This window comes from Mustela erminea, chromosome 9, assembly GCF_009829155.1.
Source record: "Mustela erminea isolate mMusErm1 chromosome 9, mMusErm1.Pri, whole genome shotgun sequence".
Lineage (NCBI taxonomy): Eukaryota > Metazoa > Chordata > Mammalia > Carnivora > Mustelidae > Mustela > Mustela erminea.
Window position 1 is genome coordinate 24,206,441 of NC_045622.1, and position 15,574 is coordinate 24,222,014.

Sequence of the window (15,574 nt, forward strand, 5' to 3'; positions counted from 1 at the left end):
TGGAAGCAGAAACTGGGGTGATGCCACCACAAGCCAAGGAATGCCAGGAGCCACCAGGAGCTGGAAGAGGCAAGGAAGGATTCTTTCCTGGACCCTTTGGAAGGAAAATGGCCTTGCTGACACCTTGATTTCAGACTTTTAGCCTACAGAACTGTGAGGAAATAAATTGGTTGTTTTAAGTTGTTTAAGCACCCAATTTGGAGCACTCTGTTCTGGAAGTCCTAGGAACCTAACACAGTGCCTTAATTATGTACGTTCAATCTTATTTGTTAAATATTCTCATTGGCCTCCCAGCACTACTCAACACTGGTGATGCTTTTCTCTTTAAGCCCCTCCTCCATTATTTCTGGGGACAGTGCTCATCTCTTTTGTTCTTTGCCTACCCTTTTAATCATTTCTTCTTACTTTCATGACTACTCTACCTTTTCTGGTCTTTCCAACACTGCTTTTCTCCAGATCCAGTTTTCAACCTGCTTCTCTCACTCAACAGGCTCTCCCATAAACTATATCTTTAGGGTTTGCTGACGACTTACAAATCTGTATTTCCCGTTATAGTAAACTCCTTTATTGAATTCCAGACCCATACTACTGATCACCTCTTGGGCATGTCCAACCCACTATGTCCACAATAAACACATCACTTCTCTTCTCCTAACTGTCACTCCCTACATGAATAACAGCACTGCCGCCTCCTTAATCATTTAATCAGAACCTGAAAATTATCTTTGCTCCTCTTTTTTTCTCATCCTTCACAATCATTTGGTCACACAGCCTTGTAGATTCCTAGTATCTCTCAAATCTATTTCCCACGTCTACTGCCACTGTGTACCCCAGACACTCACTGTTTTTTGGTTGTCCCCCTGTAACTATCTCTTGTCCACCTGTAACACCACCTGTAACTGGACAGTTACTGTCCAGTGTCCAGGCTTATCTCTCCTCGTATATTCCCTGTACTGCTGCTGAAGTCCTCTCTCTATACCCTACACGGAACCATGTTACATATTAAAGCCACAGGATAACCCCCAAAGGAAGACAGGACAAAACCAAAACCAAAACTCTTTGGCAAGCACTGGAGGCCCCTGATGACCTCTCTCTGAACCATGATCTACCCAGCCACGTTCCCTGCTTCACACACTTTGCACACACTGTGCTCCCATTTCCTGAAATGCATTTCTCAGTTGGTGATCACATGGATCCTTACTTATATTTCAAAAGCCAAGTCACAGGGTAGATTTCTAACCACTAGCCCTCTTCCCCTTAGGAACTGACAAGTCCTACTGTAAATGCCTCACACAAATACCTACTTCAATTGGTATGATTCTGCATGAAATTTATTTTCTTAAGCAGTTCCCCAAGTAGGTCTCTGAAGGCGGGGGCAGTATCTTAGTTTTCTTTCTATCTGAGAGGCTGCTATCTAAATATTTAGCACATGTTTAGTACATGATTGCAAACTGAATGAATGATGAATTAAATGAATTAAACATTATATTTCTAACATTCAAGTACTATTGTCCTTCCTAGCTTCAGAAGCTGTTAATATCATAGTTTTTAAATTATTTTTTAAAAGTAGTATTTGCAACAACAGTAATAGATTTACTTGATCCAGTAAGATACTCTCACCAATGAGTTATCCCATAAAAAAGATCGATTCCTTGGTTATAAGAGTTAAAAACTTAAAAGGCATGTTAAAACATGGTTTTGTCACATTTTAAATATATAAAAATACAGATTAATAAAAATTAAACACCATAGCAGTCATTTTTTTTATTAATAGCACACAACCATGTTATGAATTTCAATCACATCCACACTCTATATCATCTGCAGTTTCCACAAGAAACTGGGCACTTCCACATATTCCCTGCATATTTATGTCTGCGTGTGGGGATGAAGAACTGGTAGAAGAAGACAACTAGTGGCCAGCACCATGGCTGTGGACACACTGTGCTGATGCACACCATCACGACATACTGGGCACCTGTGCGCAGCGTGACGATAGCCGGCCAAGAGGAGGGGTGTGGAGTGGCCACGCCAGCTGCTCTGACAATGTGGCACAGAACAGCAGGGAGCACCAACCTTTCAGAGCCATGGCTTTCATCTCAGAAGGCTCACTCTCGTTCCGCTGCAGCTTCCGCTTAGAAACAGACGATGATTTCCCCAAGTTGAAAAAGGAACGCCAGCTGCCCACGGGAGATTTTTTCATTTTATTTTGAGGCCTCCTCCTAAGAGAGAGAAAGTAGTCTCTATTAAGATATCCAAGGGGCTGTCTTTATTTAGAGGAAATGAACAAATGATGAAAAGAACCCAACAGCCTAGAGAGGGCACAGCTGGAACAGTACCTGTGTATCACACATCCACTTCATGTGTGCAAACATGTAGCACACATATCTCTTCTGTCATGTATGTAGCACACATCCACCGTGTCATGTACGTAGCACACATCCCCTTATGCCATGCATGTAGCACACAACCGCTGTGTCATGTATGTAGCACATATCCACTGTGTCATGTATGTAGCATGCATATCGCTTTGTCATGTACATAGCATACATCCACTTGTGTCGTGTATATAGCACATATCTGCTTTGTCATGTATGTAGCGTGCACAGTCGCTGCATATGTGCATACATGTAGCGTGTGTGTGTGTGTACAGCACAGTCTACACAGCACAGCTGAACTGTATAGCTAAAGCATGACAAGGTAATAAAATGTATAGATTTGAGTATTAATAGCTAGTCACAAAGATAATTTTTATACAAATTTTTATATTTAGATCTAACCTCACAATCAGTGAAATAAGAGTAAGAAATATTTAGAAGTAGGAATTATTAAAACTCCAAAATAAAAGAGTTAAAGAAAACAGTTTTGTGTGTGAGTGAACAGAATTAAACCAAAAAAGAAGAAAAGTATTACAAATAATAACTAACATAAATTGAATGCCAGGCACTGTGATGTCTTATGTAGTAGCTCATTTAAAATAAAAATAACTGACAAGCTAAGTACTATTATTCTTAGGTTATAGCCGAGGAAATTATGACACTAAGTCTAAGTAACTTCCTTAATGTTATAAAACTAGTAAATGATGGAGTCAGGGTTGGAAGCCAGTTATATACATATCCAAATACCTGCTCTCTTGACTGCTACACTATAAATTTTTGAAGAAATCATGGAAATGGTGGTAGGCATCAACTTTCTTGCCCTCCTTCAGCCAAGCTGCCCCAACACTGGCAGGAGCCAGTTCTGACACCATCTGTCTACCTTGCTAGCACCATTTGCCCCATGCCAGGGTTCCCCTCAGACCAGCCCCACTCAACCCACCTGTCCCTGCAAGCGCCCCTCCAAAGTGGTTCCTGCCACACTAGTAGGCAGCCTTAGTCAGGATGGAGCCCATTCAAGGCAACTCCTGCCCCAGGGAGGGAAGGTGGCAGCCCTGCCCAGCAGCACACCAGCACACCAGCACACCATGCAGTGAGGGCTGGCCCCACCCACCAGCAACCCTGCAGCAGCCAAAGCCAGGCCTCTCAGATGACTGCACTCAAGTCCAGCTATGCCCACCAGTGTGCCCAGAGTGGCCATGGCTGGTCACTGCAGGCAGCGGGACTAAGAGCCATACCCACCCACCAGCACACCCACAGCAGTCCAACCCAGTTACGACAGGAGAGCACACACAGCCCACACAGGGCACACCCCAGGAGCACCTGGTTCTGATGACCAGGAGGGACTGCGCTACTGGGCCCCACAAAACCTTCCTCTAAAAAAGCCACCACTTTGAGACCAGGAGACATAGCTGACTACCTAATACACAGAAAGAAAAATGAAGAGATGGAGGAATATGTTCCAAATGAGGTAACAGAACAAAGCTTCAGAAAAAGAACTAAACAAAACAGAGATAGACAATTTGCCTGATAAGCAATTTGCGTGTTCAAAGTAATGGTCAAAGACACTCACGGGACTTCAAAGGAGAACGGATGGACTCAGTGAGAGCTTCAACAAAGAGATAAAAAAATTTCAAAAGAATCAACAGAGCTGAAAAACAGTAACTGAAGTGAAAAATACACTAGAGGGAATCAACAGATCAGAATATGCAGAAGAATGGATAAGCAATCTGAAGGACAGGGGAGTAGAAAGCACCTAAGCCAAAAAGAAATAAAGAAAAAAAAAACGTTAAGAAATGATGGTTGGTAAAGGGCCCTCTGGGAAACATCGAGCATGCTAACATTTGCATTATGGGAGTCCCAAAAGGAAAAAAAGGGTAAGGGGCAGAAAACTTATTTGAAGAAATAATAGCTGAAAACTTCCCTAACCCAGGGAATAAAATAGATATTGAGGTGGTCCAGGAAGCATAAAAAGCCCCCCAAAAGATGAACCCAGGGTGGTCTACCCCAAGACAAATAATAATTAAAACATGAAAAATTAAAAATAGAGAATTTTAAAAGCAGCAAGAGAAAAACAAATAGTTACATACCAGGAAAACCCCAAAAGGCTATCACCTGTTTTTTTAGCAGACACTGTGCAGGACATAAAGAAGTGAAATGATATATTCAAAGTGCTAAAAGGAAAAAATCTACGGCCAAAAATATTCTACCTGGCAACGCTATCACTCAGAACCAAAGGAGAGATAAGGTTTTCCAGACAAACAAAAGTTCTAAGAATTCATCACTAAACTGGCCGTACAAGAAATGATAAAGAGACTTTTTTGAGTAGAAGAGGCCATAACTAGAACAGAAATTATTAAAGGAAAAAATATCATGGGTAAAAGCAAACAAAGATAGTAGACCAATCATTTATAAAGCTAGGATGGGGTGTCTGGGTGGCTCAGTCAGTTAATCATTTACCTTTGGCTCAGGTTATGATCCCAGGATCCTGGGATCAAGTCTCCTATCAGGCTCCCTGCTCAGTGGGGAGTCTGTTTCTCCCTCCTGCTCTACCTCTCCCCTGCTTGTATGCTCTCCTTTCATGCTCTCAAATAAATAAATAAAATCTTAAAAAAAAATAAAACTAGTATGAAGGTTAAAAGAAAAAAGTAAAATCAACTATATCTTAAAACTCACTAAAGGGACTCACAAATAAAAAGAAGTAAGATATGATGCCATATACATAAAACGGAGAGAACAGAGTAAAAATACAGTGTTTTTAGAATGTGTTTGAACTTAAGTGACCATCAACTCAATATAAACTGCTATATACATAGAATATTATTTATGAACCTCAGTGATTACAAACCAAAATCCTGTAGTAACTACACACACACAGAAGAGAAAAGAATCCAAGCATAACACTAAAGAAAGTCATTAAATCACAAGAAAAAAGAGCAAGAGAAGAACAAAGAAACAGAACTACAAAAATAACCAGGAAACAGTAAATGGTAATAGTGCATACTTACCAATAACTGCTTTAAACGTAAATAGACTAAATGCTCCAATCAAAAGTCATAGGGTGATTGGATAAAACAACATGACCTACAAGACAGTCACTTCACATGTAAGACACACGCAGACTTAAAGTGAAAGAATGGAAAAAGATAGCCCATGCAAATGGAAGCCAAAAAAAAAAAAAAAAGTTGGGGTAGCAACACCTACATCAGACAAAACAGACTTTAAAACAAAGGCTATAACAAGAGATAACAAGAGACGAGGCGGGTATTACATAATAAAAAAGAACCAATCCAACTACATGCTGTAACAACTATAAACAGCTATGCATCCAATAAAGGAGCACCTATAAGCAAATATTAACAAACACAAAGGGAGAAACTGACAGTAATACAACAGTAAGGGACTTTAACTCCATTTACATTAAAGAATATATCTTTGATCAAAAAAATCAAGAAATACCTAATACCTATCCTTCTCAAACTATTCCAAAAAAATAAATAAGGAAGCAATGTTTCCAAATCTATTCTTCGAGGCCAGCATTACCTGGACACTAAAACCAAACGAAGGTACTATAAAACAAAGAACACTACAGGCCAATATTTCTGATGACCATGGAAGCAAAACCCTCAATAAAATATTAGCAAATTGAGTTCAACAACACATTAAAAGGATCATTTACCAAGATCAAGTGAGATTTATTTCAGGGATGGGAGGATGGTTCAATATTTGCAAATCAATCAACATGGTCCACCACATTAACAAAACGAAGAATAAAAATCATAGGAACATCTCAACAGAAGAGAAAAAGCATTTGACAAAATTCAATATCTGTTCACAATAAAAACTCTCAAGAAAGTGGGTTGAGAGGGAACATACCTCTTCATAATAAAGGCCATATACAGCAAACACACAGATAACATCACAGTCAATGGTAAAAGGGTGAAAGCTTGTCCTCTAAGATCAGAACAAGACAAGGATGCACTCTTGCCACCTTCTTTCAACATAGTACTGAAGTGCTAACTACAGCAATCAGACAAAAAAAAAAAGAAAGAAAAAGAAAAAAGAAATAGTAGGCATCTGAATTGGCAAAGAAGAAGTAAAGCTGTCACTATTTGTAGATAACATGATACTATATATAGAAAATCCTAGATTCCACCAAAAAACTAGTAGAACTAAAGAATGAATATAGAGTTGCAGACACAAATTAATATACAGAAATATTTTGCATTTTTTACTGTACTAACACAATTGGCAGAAAAACAAATTAAGAAAACAATCCCATTTACAATTGCATCAAAAAGAATAAAATATCTAGGAATAAATTTACCAAGGACCTGAAACACCTGTATCCTGGAAACTGTAAGTCATTAGTGAAAGAAATTAAAGATGATACAAATAAAGGGAAAGGTACACCATGTTTATGATTGAAAGAATTAATACTGTTAAAATGTCCACACTACCTAGAGCAATCTACAGATTCAGTGCAATCCCTATCACAGTATGAACGGTATTTTTCATAGAACTAGAAAAAAAAATCCTAAACTTTGTAAGGAACCAAAAAAGACCCTGAACAGCCACAGCAATCTTGAGAAAGAACAAAGATGGAGGTATGACACTCCAAGATGTTGAACCAAGCTATACATGAAACTGTATGGTACTGGCACCAAAAGAAACATGGTTTAATAGAACAAAAGACACCCCAGAAATAAACTTATGCTTCTATGGTCAATTCACCTATGACAAAGGTGGCAAAAACATGCAACAAGGAAAAGACAGTTTCTTGAACAAACGTGTTGGAGAAACTGGACAGCTACATGTAAAACACAGAAACTAGACCACTCTGTTATACCATGCACAAGATAAACTCAGAGAATAAAGACTTAAATGTAAGGACTGAAACCACAAAACTCCTAAAAGAAAATATATGAAGTAATTCTCAGACATAGGCCTTAGCAATATTCTTCTAAATCTGTTTCCTCAGGCAAGGGCATGAAAAGCAAAAATAAGCAATTGAGACTACATCAAACAAAAACTTGCACAACAAAGCCATATATGAAACAAAATATAACCTACTGAATGGGATAAGATATTTGCAAAAGACATATCCAATAAAGGATTAATATCCAAAATATATAAAAACTCACACAATTCAACACCAAAAAGATGCTCTGATTGAAGCAGAGGACCTTAACAGACATTTTCCCAAAAAAGATATCCAGATGGCCAAAAGACACACGAAAAGATGCCCAGCATCAGTTATCATCATGGAAAAGCAAATTAAAACCACAATGAGATACCACCTCATAGCAGTCAGAATGGCTAAAATGAAAAAGAGAAGAAATAACAAGTGTTGGTAAGGCAGTGGAGAAAAGGAAACCCTTGTGTGCTGCTGGTGGGAATATAAATTGGTGCAGCCACTAGGGAAAATAGTGCGGAGGTTCCTCAAAAAATTAAAAAACAGAACTATGATATGATCCAATAGTTCCACTTCTGGGTATTTATCCAAACAAGGCAAAAACATTAATTTGAAAAGTATACATTCACTGTAGCTTTATTTAAAATAGCCAAGATACGGAAGCAACCTAAGTGTCCATCAAGAGAGGAATGCATAGGGGCGCCTGGGTGTCTCAGTGGGTTAAAGCCTCTGCCTTCGGCTCAGGTCATGATCCCACAGTCCTGGGATCGAGGCCTGCACTGGGCTCTCTGCTCAGCAGGGAGACTGCTTCCCCCCCCTCTCTCTGCCTGCTTGTGCTCTCAGTTAAGTAAATAAATAAAATCTTTAAAAAAAAAAAAAAGAGATGAATGCATAAAGATGTGGTAGACACATACACACAGGAATAGTTTTCATTCATCTCTTGATGCTGGTTGGGAGACAGCACTATGAGAAGTATTGGTCTATTCTAAACTTAATATGGAGCCAATGTCAAACGAGTCATTATCCATTCTTTATTTCCTGAGTAAGTTATTCCAATCCATTTCTTTTTTCTTTGAATGAGAGAGAAAGAGAAAGTATGAGCAAGGGAGGGGTAGAGGGACAAGCAGACTCCCAGATGGGTGTGGAGCCTAACACAGGACTTGATCCCAGGACCCTGAGATTATGACCTGAGTTGAAGTCAGATGTTTAACCAAATGAGCCACCTAGATGCCCCCAGCTTATTTGTAAATAAATTTCTAGACAACATATGTCAGAGAGAAAAGCACATCCTATATGGTGGAAGTGTATTATTTTTCCCAACAATTTGCCCTCTATAATAAATTTCATCTTCTTTAAAAATGACATGCTGCGGGGCACCTGGGTGGCTCAGTGGGTTAAGCCTCTGCTTTCAGCTCAGGTCATGATCCGGGGGTCCTGGGATTGAGCCCCGCATCGGGCTCTCTGCTCAGCAAGGAGCCTGCTTCCCTTCCTCTCTCTCTGCCTGCTTCTCTGCCTACTTGTGATCTCTGTCTGTCAAATAAATAAATAAAATCTTTTTAAAAAATGACATGCTGCTATAATGCTTTTTTGAAAATCATTTGTATCATTCCCTATTAATTATCACCTATAATGAATGAGTTTTTCTGGGACTAGCCCAAAATCAATATAGTAATATTAGAACACAACCGTGTTAAAAAAAAAAAAAAAAGGAACAGAACACTGGACTATGAAAATCATATCACTGAAGAGGATTTAATGAATTTTACCTTTCAAGTGGGAACTCAATTATGGTATGAAACTTCCCCTGAAGTGCAGCAGGTCCTTCTCCGACTTCGATATATTTATTTTCAGTCACAATTGGAGAGTTGACCTGAGCTTGTGTTCGTGCCTGGGCTTCCTCCAATGTTAGCAGCTTGGTGGACGGAGAGGAAACCAGCAATGACTTGGGTCTTGAGAGAGAAGCTTTGGACAGAAAGAAAAGCGATGAAAAGAGTCAAAATTTTTGGCAAAGGTAAAAAATGTGAGTGTGCGTACATCAATCTCCATCTGTCTACGTATCTCTGCTCTTTTATTTAAATGGCAAAAACAACAGGGGTTTATAATGGATGAGGAAAAGGATACACACCAGGATGTTAACAATGACACATATATAAATATAAATTCCTTAGGTAATAACTATTTTCCTTTCTTAAAAGATACCAAGCAAGGCCTGGTATCACTCAGATATCTCAGATTTGGAAAAAATTTTTTTTCTTTCACTGTTCCATATTATATAACTTTATATGCATCAATAATAGGTGGCACAGGGTATTTTTTAATGTGTCATAACCTTAGATCATAATAAGGCTAATGCAGAATTCATTAAATACTGAACACCCACAAAGTAACTGTTACACCATGCATTTTGAGAAGTGGACATAAATTACCTGCTTTCTACCAAAGACAGATTTATTCAACTGAGATGAGAAATGCAGTTTTCCATGCCTTTGGAAGTTTATCCCTGTTCCTCATAAACAAAATCTGTGAGGGCCATACCTGCCCCGTCCTGAATGACGGCACTGATTTTCCCACTGAAGAGGACGTCTACATGATTCAGGATGAATTCAACCACTACAGACTGAATTCTCACTTCCATGAAAGCTGCTGTTCCACTGAAGCAGGCAGATTCTATCTGTTTTGATCTGTGGGAGAACCAACATAACCATCAGAGAATCCCAAAGACAGCAGCTTTAAAGGGCATTATTATCATTATTATTTTTAAATGTGTAACCACAAACAGACCAGAGGAAGAAAGCATACTTTAATACTTTGGCTAAGCCCCACTTGCCTCTTTCAGGGAGATACTCATAAAAACAGCAGATGAATTTTACTTTTAAAAACTGTCCTCAAGGAACACTGACAAATTAGACTTTGATTTAAGATGACTAGTTCTACTTAAGGTCGTAAGTCAAATGCAACTTACCTTAGCAGGTTTGGAGCCCAAACAATTGCTAGGTTTTTTGCATGCATATTTGTGATGGAACAATAATCAGCTAGAAGAGACAAGTGTCTCATCAGGAACTCCAGCGTTCTGGAAAATGCAATGTAACATATTAATGAAAAGAAACAGTATGTAGCAGTATAGGGCATAAAAGCCCTACTAATTAATTTTTAAGATTTCAACAGAAAAATAGAAAAGGAAACCATACAAACTCCAACAGAATTTTTTGTTGCTTCTTAGGTCTGAATATGACTGCCAGAGAAGTGTCAGGAGAGTATTATGAATCCTATATTCTATACACAGTAATCACATCTCCAGAGTATAAGAAAAAAAAATCTAAGGTAGACACAGTAAGAAATTAACACTTCTGACAGGACTGGTTCCAAGAAAACGGCCTTAGTTTTTAAAAATCTTTAGAAATATTTGCTCCTGGCTGTCAGACATCTAGTTTCAAAACACCAGTGAAGTAAATCTTCCATAAAAACTAGTTCCTAAACAAATGATATCATGAAGTTATGTTATTCTACTTGTAACAGCTACACTAATAGGAGAGGATTTAAACTTTTTTTTAATAAAAGGAAACAGTATTTCATAGGCCTAAAAGATTAAAAGAAAAACTGCAGTGGGCACCAAGGGGAGAGAAGAATTGAGCAACTATATATACATATATATATATATACACATATATACACATACACACATATACACATGCATACATATTTACACATACACATACATATATACACATACACACATATTTATACATACACATATATACATATACACACATATACATATACACATGTATACACATATATATACATATATACATATACACACATATACACATATACACTTATATATGGGGGTGGATATTAAGTAACAGGGCAGAATATTTTTGGAAAGAAGGCATGATCAGCTTAAACGCAAGTTAAATCAGATAAACACAAAACGGTATTACCTAGCAGCTCCTGCTTCTCTCAAAATGTCCCCACCTACTTGTACAGGGATTGAAACTATTAAAGACAATGTATAGGGAACAGAAATTTGAGACAGTTATTTGCAACAGTTATGAAAGTTCAATTGCGGTCAGCATATGAGCCTCAGAGACCAAGATGAGCCCATGGTGAATCTGAGAAGAAAAAGCAGACAGCAGCTAGCAGCACTGCTCAAGAGGCTTTCTGCAGGAATCTCAGTGAATTCCCACAGCAGCCTGACCTGCCCAGTGCTACCACCTCCCAGACTATGGAGGAGAAAGCCGAGGCGTGCTCAGGTTCTGTCTCAAATCAAGGTCAGCTTGGCTTCCCAGTCTCTCATTCAGTATCCTCTACTGCAACTGCTCTGCAGTATAAATGGAACTTGTTGGTACCTCCTATACATATGTAGGTACAAAAGACAGACAGACAGACAGAAATGAGGCTGGTCTGGAGACAATGTTAAGGTGGGAAGCTTGAGAAATGGGTTTAGGAAACGTAAAATTTTATTATTTTGAGTTGGGGGGTAGATGAAGGAAGGGAAATATTTAAGTACTTCAGAAATATGTTTTAGAAGAAATGCGAATCAAAACAACCAAGGATAGCATTTTATTCACATTATCTGTTTGTAAAATGTTTTTTAAAAGCTCATGGGGAATTTTAGTTGGAGTCCCATGAAATGAGCATTTTAATAGTCAGCAGAGTACAAGCTGCAAAAATCTTCATAGAATACAATTTGGAAATTGCTGTATATTGGGGGAAAAATTTAGTACCTTTTGACTTCTAAGAATTGAATTTTCAGGTCTTCATTCAAAAAAAAAAAATCTAGATTTCCAAAAAGATTCATGTAAATGGATGGTCTTCAGAGTAATGTTCAAAACTGAGAGAGGAAAATAACCCACCACAGAATACAAACTGGTGCAGCCACTGTGGATAAGAGTATGGAGGTTCCTCAAAAAGTTAAAAATAGAGCTATCTACCTGACAGTCCAATAATGAAACTACTGGCTATTTACCCCAAAATACAAAAGCACTAATTCAAAGGGATACCTGTACCCCTATGTTTATTACAGCATCATTTACCAGAGCCAAACTACAGAAGCAGCCCGAGTGTCCATCATTGGATGAACAAAGAAGAGGTGGTGTACACATTCAATGGAATACTATTCGTCTATAAAAAGAATGAAATCTTGCCATTTGCAACAATATGGGTGGAGCTAAAGAGTAAAAGTCTAGGTGAAATAAGTCAGAGAAAGACAGGTAGTATATGATTTCACTCATATGTGGGGTTTAAGAAACAAAACAAACAAGCAAATTAGGGAAAGGTTAAATAACATATAGCCCATTCACATAAGAGAACACTATTAAAAATCATGTTTTTTCAAGAATATCTGAGGAACTAGGAAATGTGAATATTAATATCTTAAAAGTTGGGATGGAAAGATATATTAAAGAAGATTAACACTCAAATTATGTAGAAGAAACTAGGATATAAAAACATAGAGCAGGAGATACATCAAAATGAATTTTATATAATACAGAGTAGGAGATACATTTATAGGAAACAATATATATAAAACATGTGGGCATGTGCTGTAGGTAACATATATTACGAATACGGAAGATAATATCAGCAAGCTATAAAGTGTATGATGCATAAGATATATAAAATGTATATGCAATATATATTATTGAACATTTACTATGTGCAAGGTTCTATTCTGAGAATACGGTAATGAACAAGAAAAAAATTCATGACTTCAAGGAGCTTGTGTTTTAGAGGGATTATACAGAAGGTAGGCAATACTATATATATCTACATAAATATATATAAAGAACATATAGTAGGTTATACAATATATAATAAATAACAGGCAAAGGTATATAATGTTCAAGATTAAATAGATAAGTAGTAAGGAAGCTACATACGTAATTAGTAAAGGAAATATCTATATATTATTGAGAAATATCTATATTTATATAATAAGGGAGAATATATATGATGTAGGAAAAATATGAATGTAGTTAAAGAAGATAACTGTAATATAACAGAAAAGTTATATGTATCAATATATACTGAAGCTTTCTGAAAGCCAATGTTTATGCAAGGTTATTTTAATTCATAATGAAGTTAAATGCTATCAATACTGTATTTAGACATGATTAAAAAAATATTTTCTTGCTTCTATAGGAGATATATATGTATGTAAGTATATATACACACAGACATTTATACATTCACACTATAGATAAAACAAAAAAAGTAAAAGCATAGATATACATAACAATAGTAAAAGGGGTGATTAACTCATATGAAAAGCACTTACAGAACAGGCCTTGCTCTAAGAGCTATTCTTTTGATATTCATAATAATCCTAACAGAAAAGTACTAGTAGTCTCTATTTTAAAAACAATGAAACTGAAGCCAAGAGGCAAAGGGACTTGCCTAAGGTCACAAGGTCACATAGCTCATACAGATAATTTGGCTCCAAAGTTCCTACATTATAATACCTAACACACAGACACTATGTATCAGGTAACATAAATGTACTACACAACAGGGGAAAAGAGATATAAGTAAAACATATGTTAGAAGATTTGTTTATATAAAATATAAAATATATAGGAGATGTATGTACTTTACCATATGAGAAACATATACATACAAGATATATACACATACATACTCTCTATTACATATACACACATACACACATACACATGCACATGCATTTACACTCTCTCCATATTTATCTCTTCTTACTGTAGTTCTCTTAATTCACTCACAATATTAACCAATAGTCTTGGTTCCCTCTGTAAAATGTCCTGATTGGTGTCTAAGGCACTGTAAGTTGTTTTGCCTATAGGTTTCTCTCCTGAAACCATTTTGACTAAATATGATTTAAATTCTAAGCTTACTTAAAGCCAATTTTAAGTGTTAATCTGTGTATGCAAGATTATTTTAATTCACAATGAATTTAAATACTATTGCACTTATAAAATATGACTTTTAAAAAAAGAATTTTTATTTCTCGCTTCCATGAAATCTGTTGAATATTTTGCAGTCTTGATAAAGATGAGTTGCCAAATGAGGAAGGAACAAATTTTATGATAAGCAGAAAACAATTTAAAACAAAACCTACAATTACTAGTAATATTCTCATAGAGAGAACAGATCATATCCATGAGGTAAGAGAAGGATGCTATAAAGTAGGAGCATTCAGAAGAATAAGAATGGGTGTTCTTGGAAATCATTTTCTTTTAAATCAAGAAATGGCCTGGGGGCACCTGGGTGGCTAAGTGGGTTAAGCCTCTGCCTTTGGCTAGGTCATGATCTCAGAGTCCTGGGATCAAGCCCCACATCAGGCTCTCTGCTCAGCAGGGAGCCTGCTTCCCCTCCTCTCTCTCTCTGCCTGCTTCTCTGTCTACTTGTGATTTCCCTGTCAAATAAATAAATAAAATGTACATGGACACTGACAAAGAGAAGGTAAGAAATGAAAGAACTGGTTCAACAACTACAATAAATCTAGAAAGAGAACAGAGAAAAGGGTTGGGTTTAGGTTGCCATGAGAACTATTGAGGAAATAATAGCAAGAAAAATGTTTGGAAGTTCCCTGATGGAAAAAAGCCCCAACAAGTGCCCCCAGCAAAGAAAGAAAAAGAACCCACTCCAAGACAAGTCAATGTGAAAACTGAACACTAGGTATGTTCTAAATGTAAAAGCATCCAGAAAGGATACAGACAAAACAAAATGCGTCATATTAAGAACTGGCAGACTAGAATCAGATATCACTGCAGCATATCTGCTTAGATGACAGTGGTGTGATACTACCAAAATCATGGGAAAAATTATTTACAGACTAAAATTCCATAGTTATCAATCAAATGCAAGAGTTGAATAAGAGCATTTCCATATTCATGTCTCAAAACATTAACTTCCCTTATAGCTCTCCTCAGAAAGCTACTGAAGATGTCTACTACACAGCAGGGAGGACAGACAAGGGCACCCCAAAAAGAAGGATCCAACTCATGCAGGAGGCAATGAAGAGAACTTTCAAAATGAGGGGGAAGAGTTGAAGGTGTTATAGTTCTTTTTTTTTTTTTTAATATTTTATTTATTTATTTGACAGAGACCACAAGTAGGTAGAGAAGCAGGCAGAGAGAGGAAGAGGAGCAGGCTCCCCGCTGAGCAGAGAGCCGGATGCGGGGCTCGATCCCACGATCCTGGGATCATGACCTGAGCTGAAGGCAGAGGCTTTAACCCACTGAGCCACCCAGGCGCCCCGAAGGTGTTATATAGTTCTAAAGAGCATTCAGCCTGGACTAAGGGA

The 15,574-nt window shown here is 37.4% G+C and overlaps 1 protein-coding gene across 7 annotated transcripts in view; it reads right to left on the reverse strand.

Moving 5' to 3' along the window:
* The window catches only part of ARHGAP32 (Rho GTPase activating protein 32), a 296,673-nt gene that overhangs the window by 11,386 nt on the left and 269,713 nt on the right, over positions 1 to 15,574 (reverse strand). For all 7 annotated transcript variants that reach the window (XM_032356447.1, XM_032356450.1, XM_032356448.1 and 4 more), the window contains 4 exons: positions 10,253 to 10,360; positions 9,826 to 9,971; positions 9,057 to 9,252; positions 2,077 to 2,222 (listed from right to left, as the gene is read on the reverse strand). In XM_032356447.1, coding sequence (XP_032212338.1) covers positions 2,077 to 2,222; positions 9,057 to 9,252; positions 9,826 to 9,971; positions 10,253 to 10,360 — 596 coding nt within the window. The remainder of the gene's footprint in view (positions 1 to 2,076; positions 2,223 to 9,056; positions 9,253 to 9,825; positions 9,972 to 10,252; positions 10,361 to 15,574) is intronic.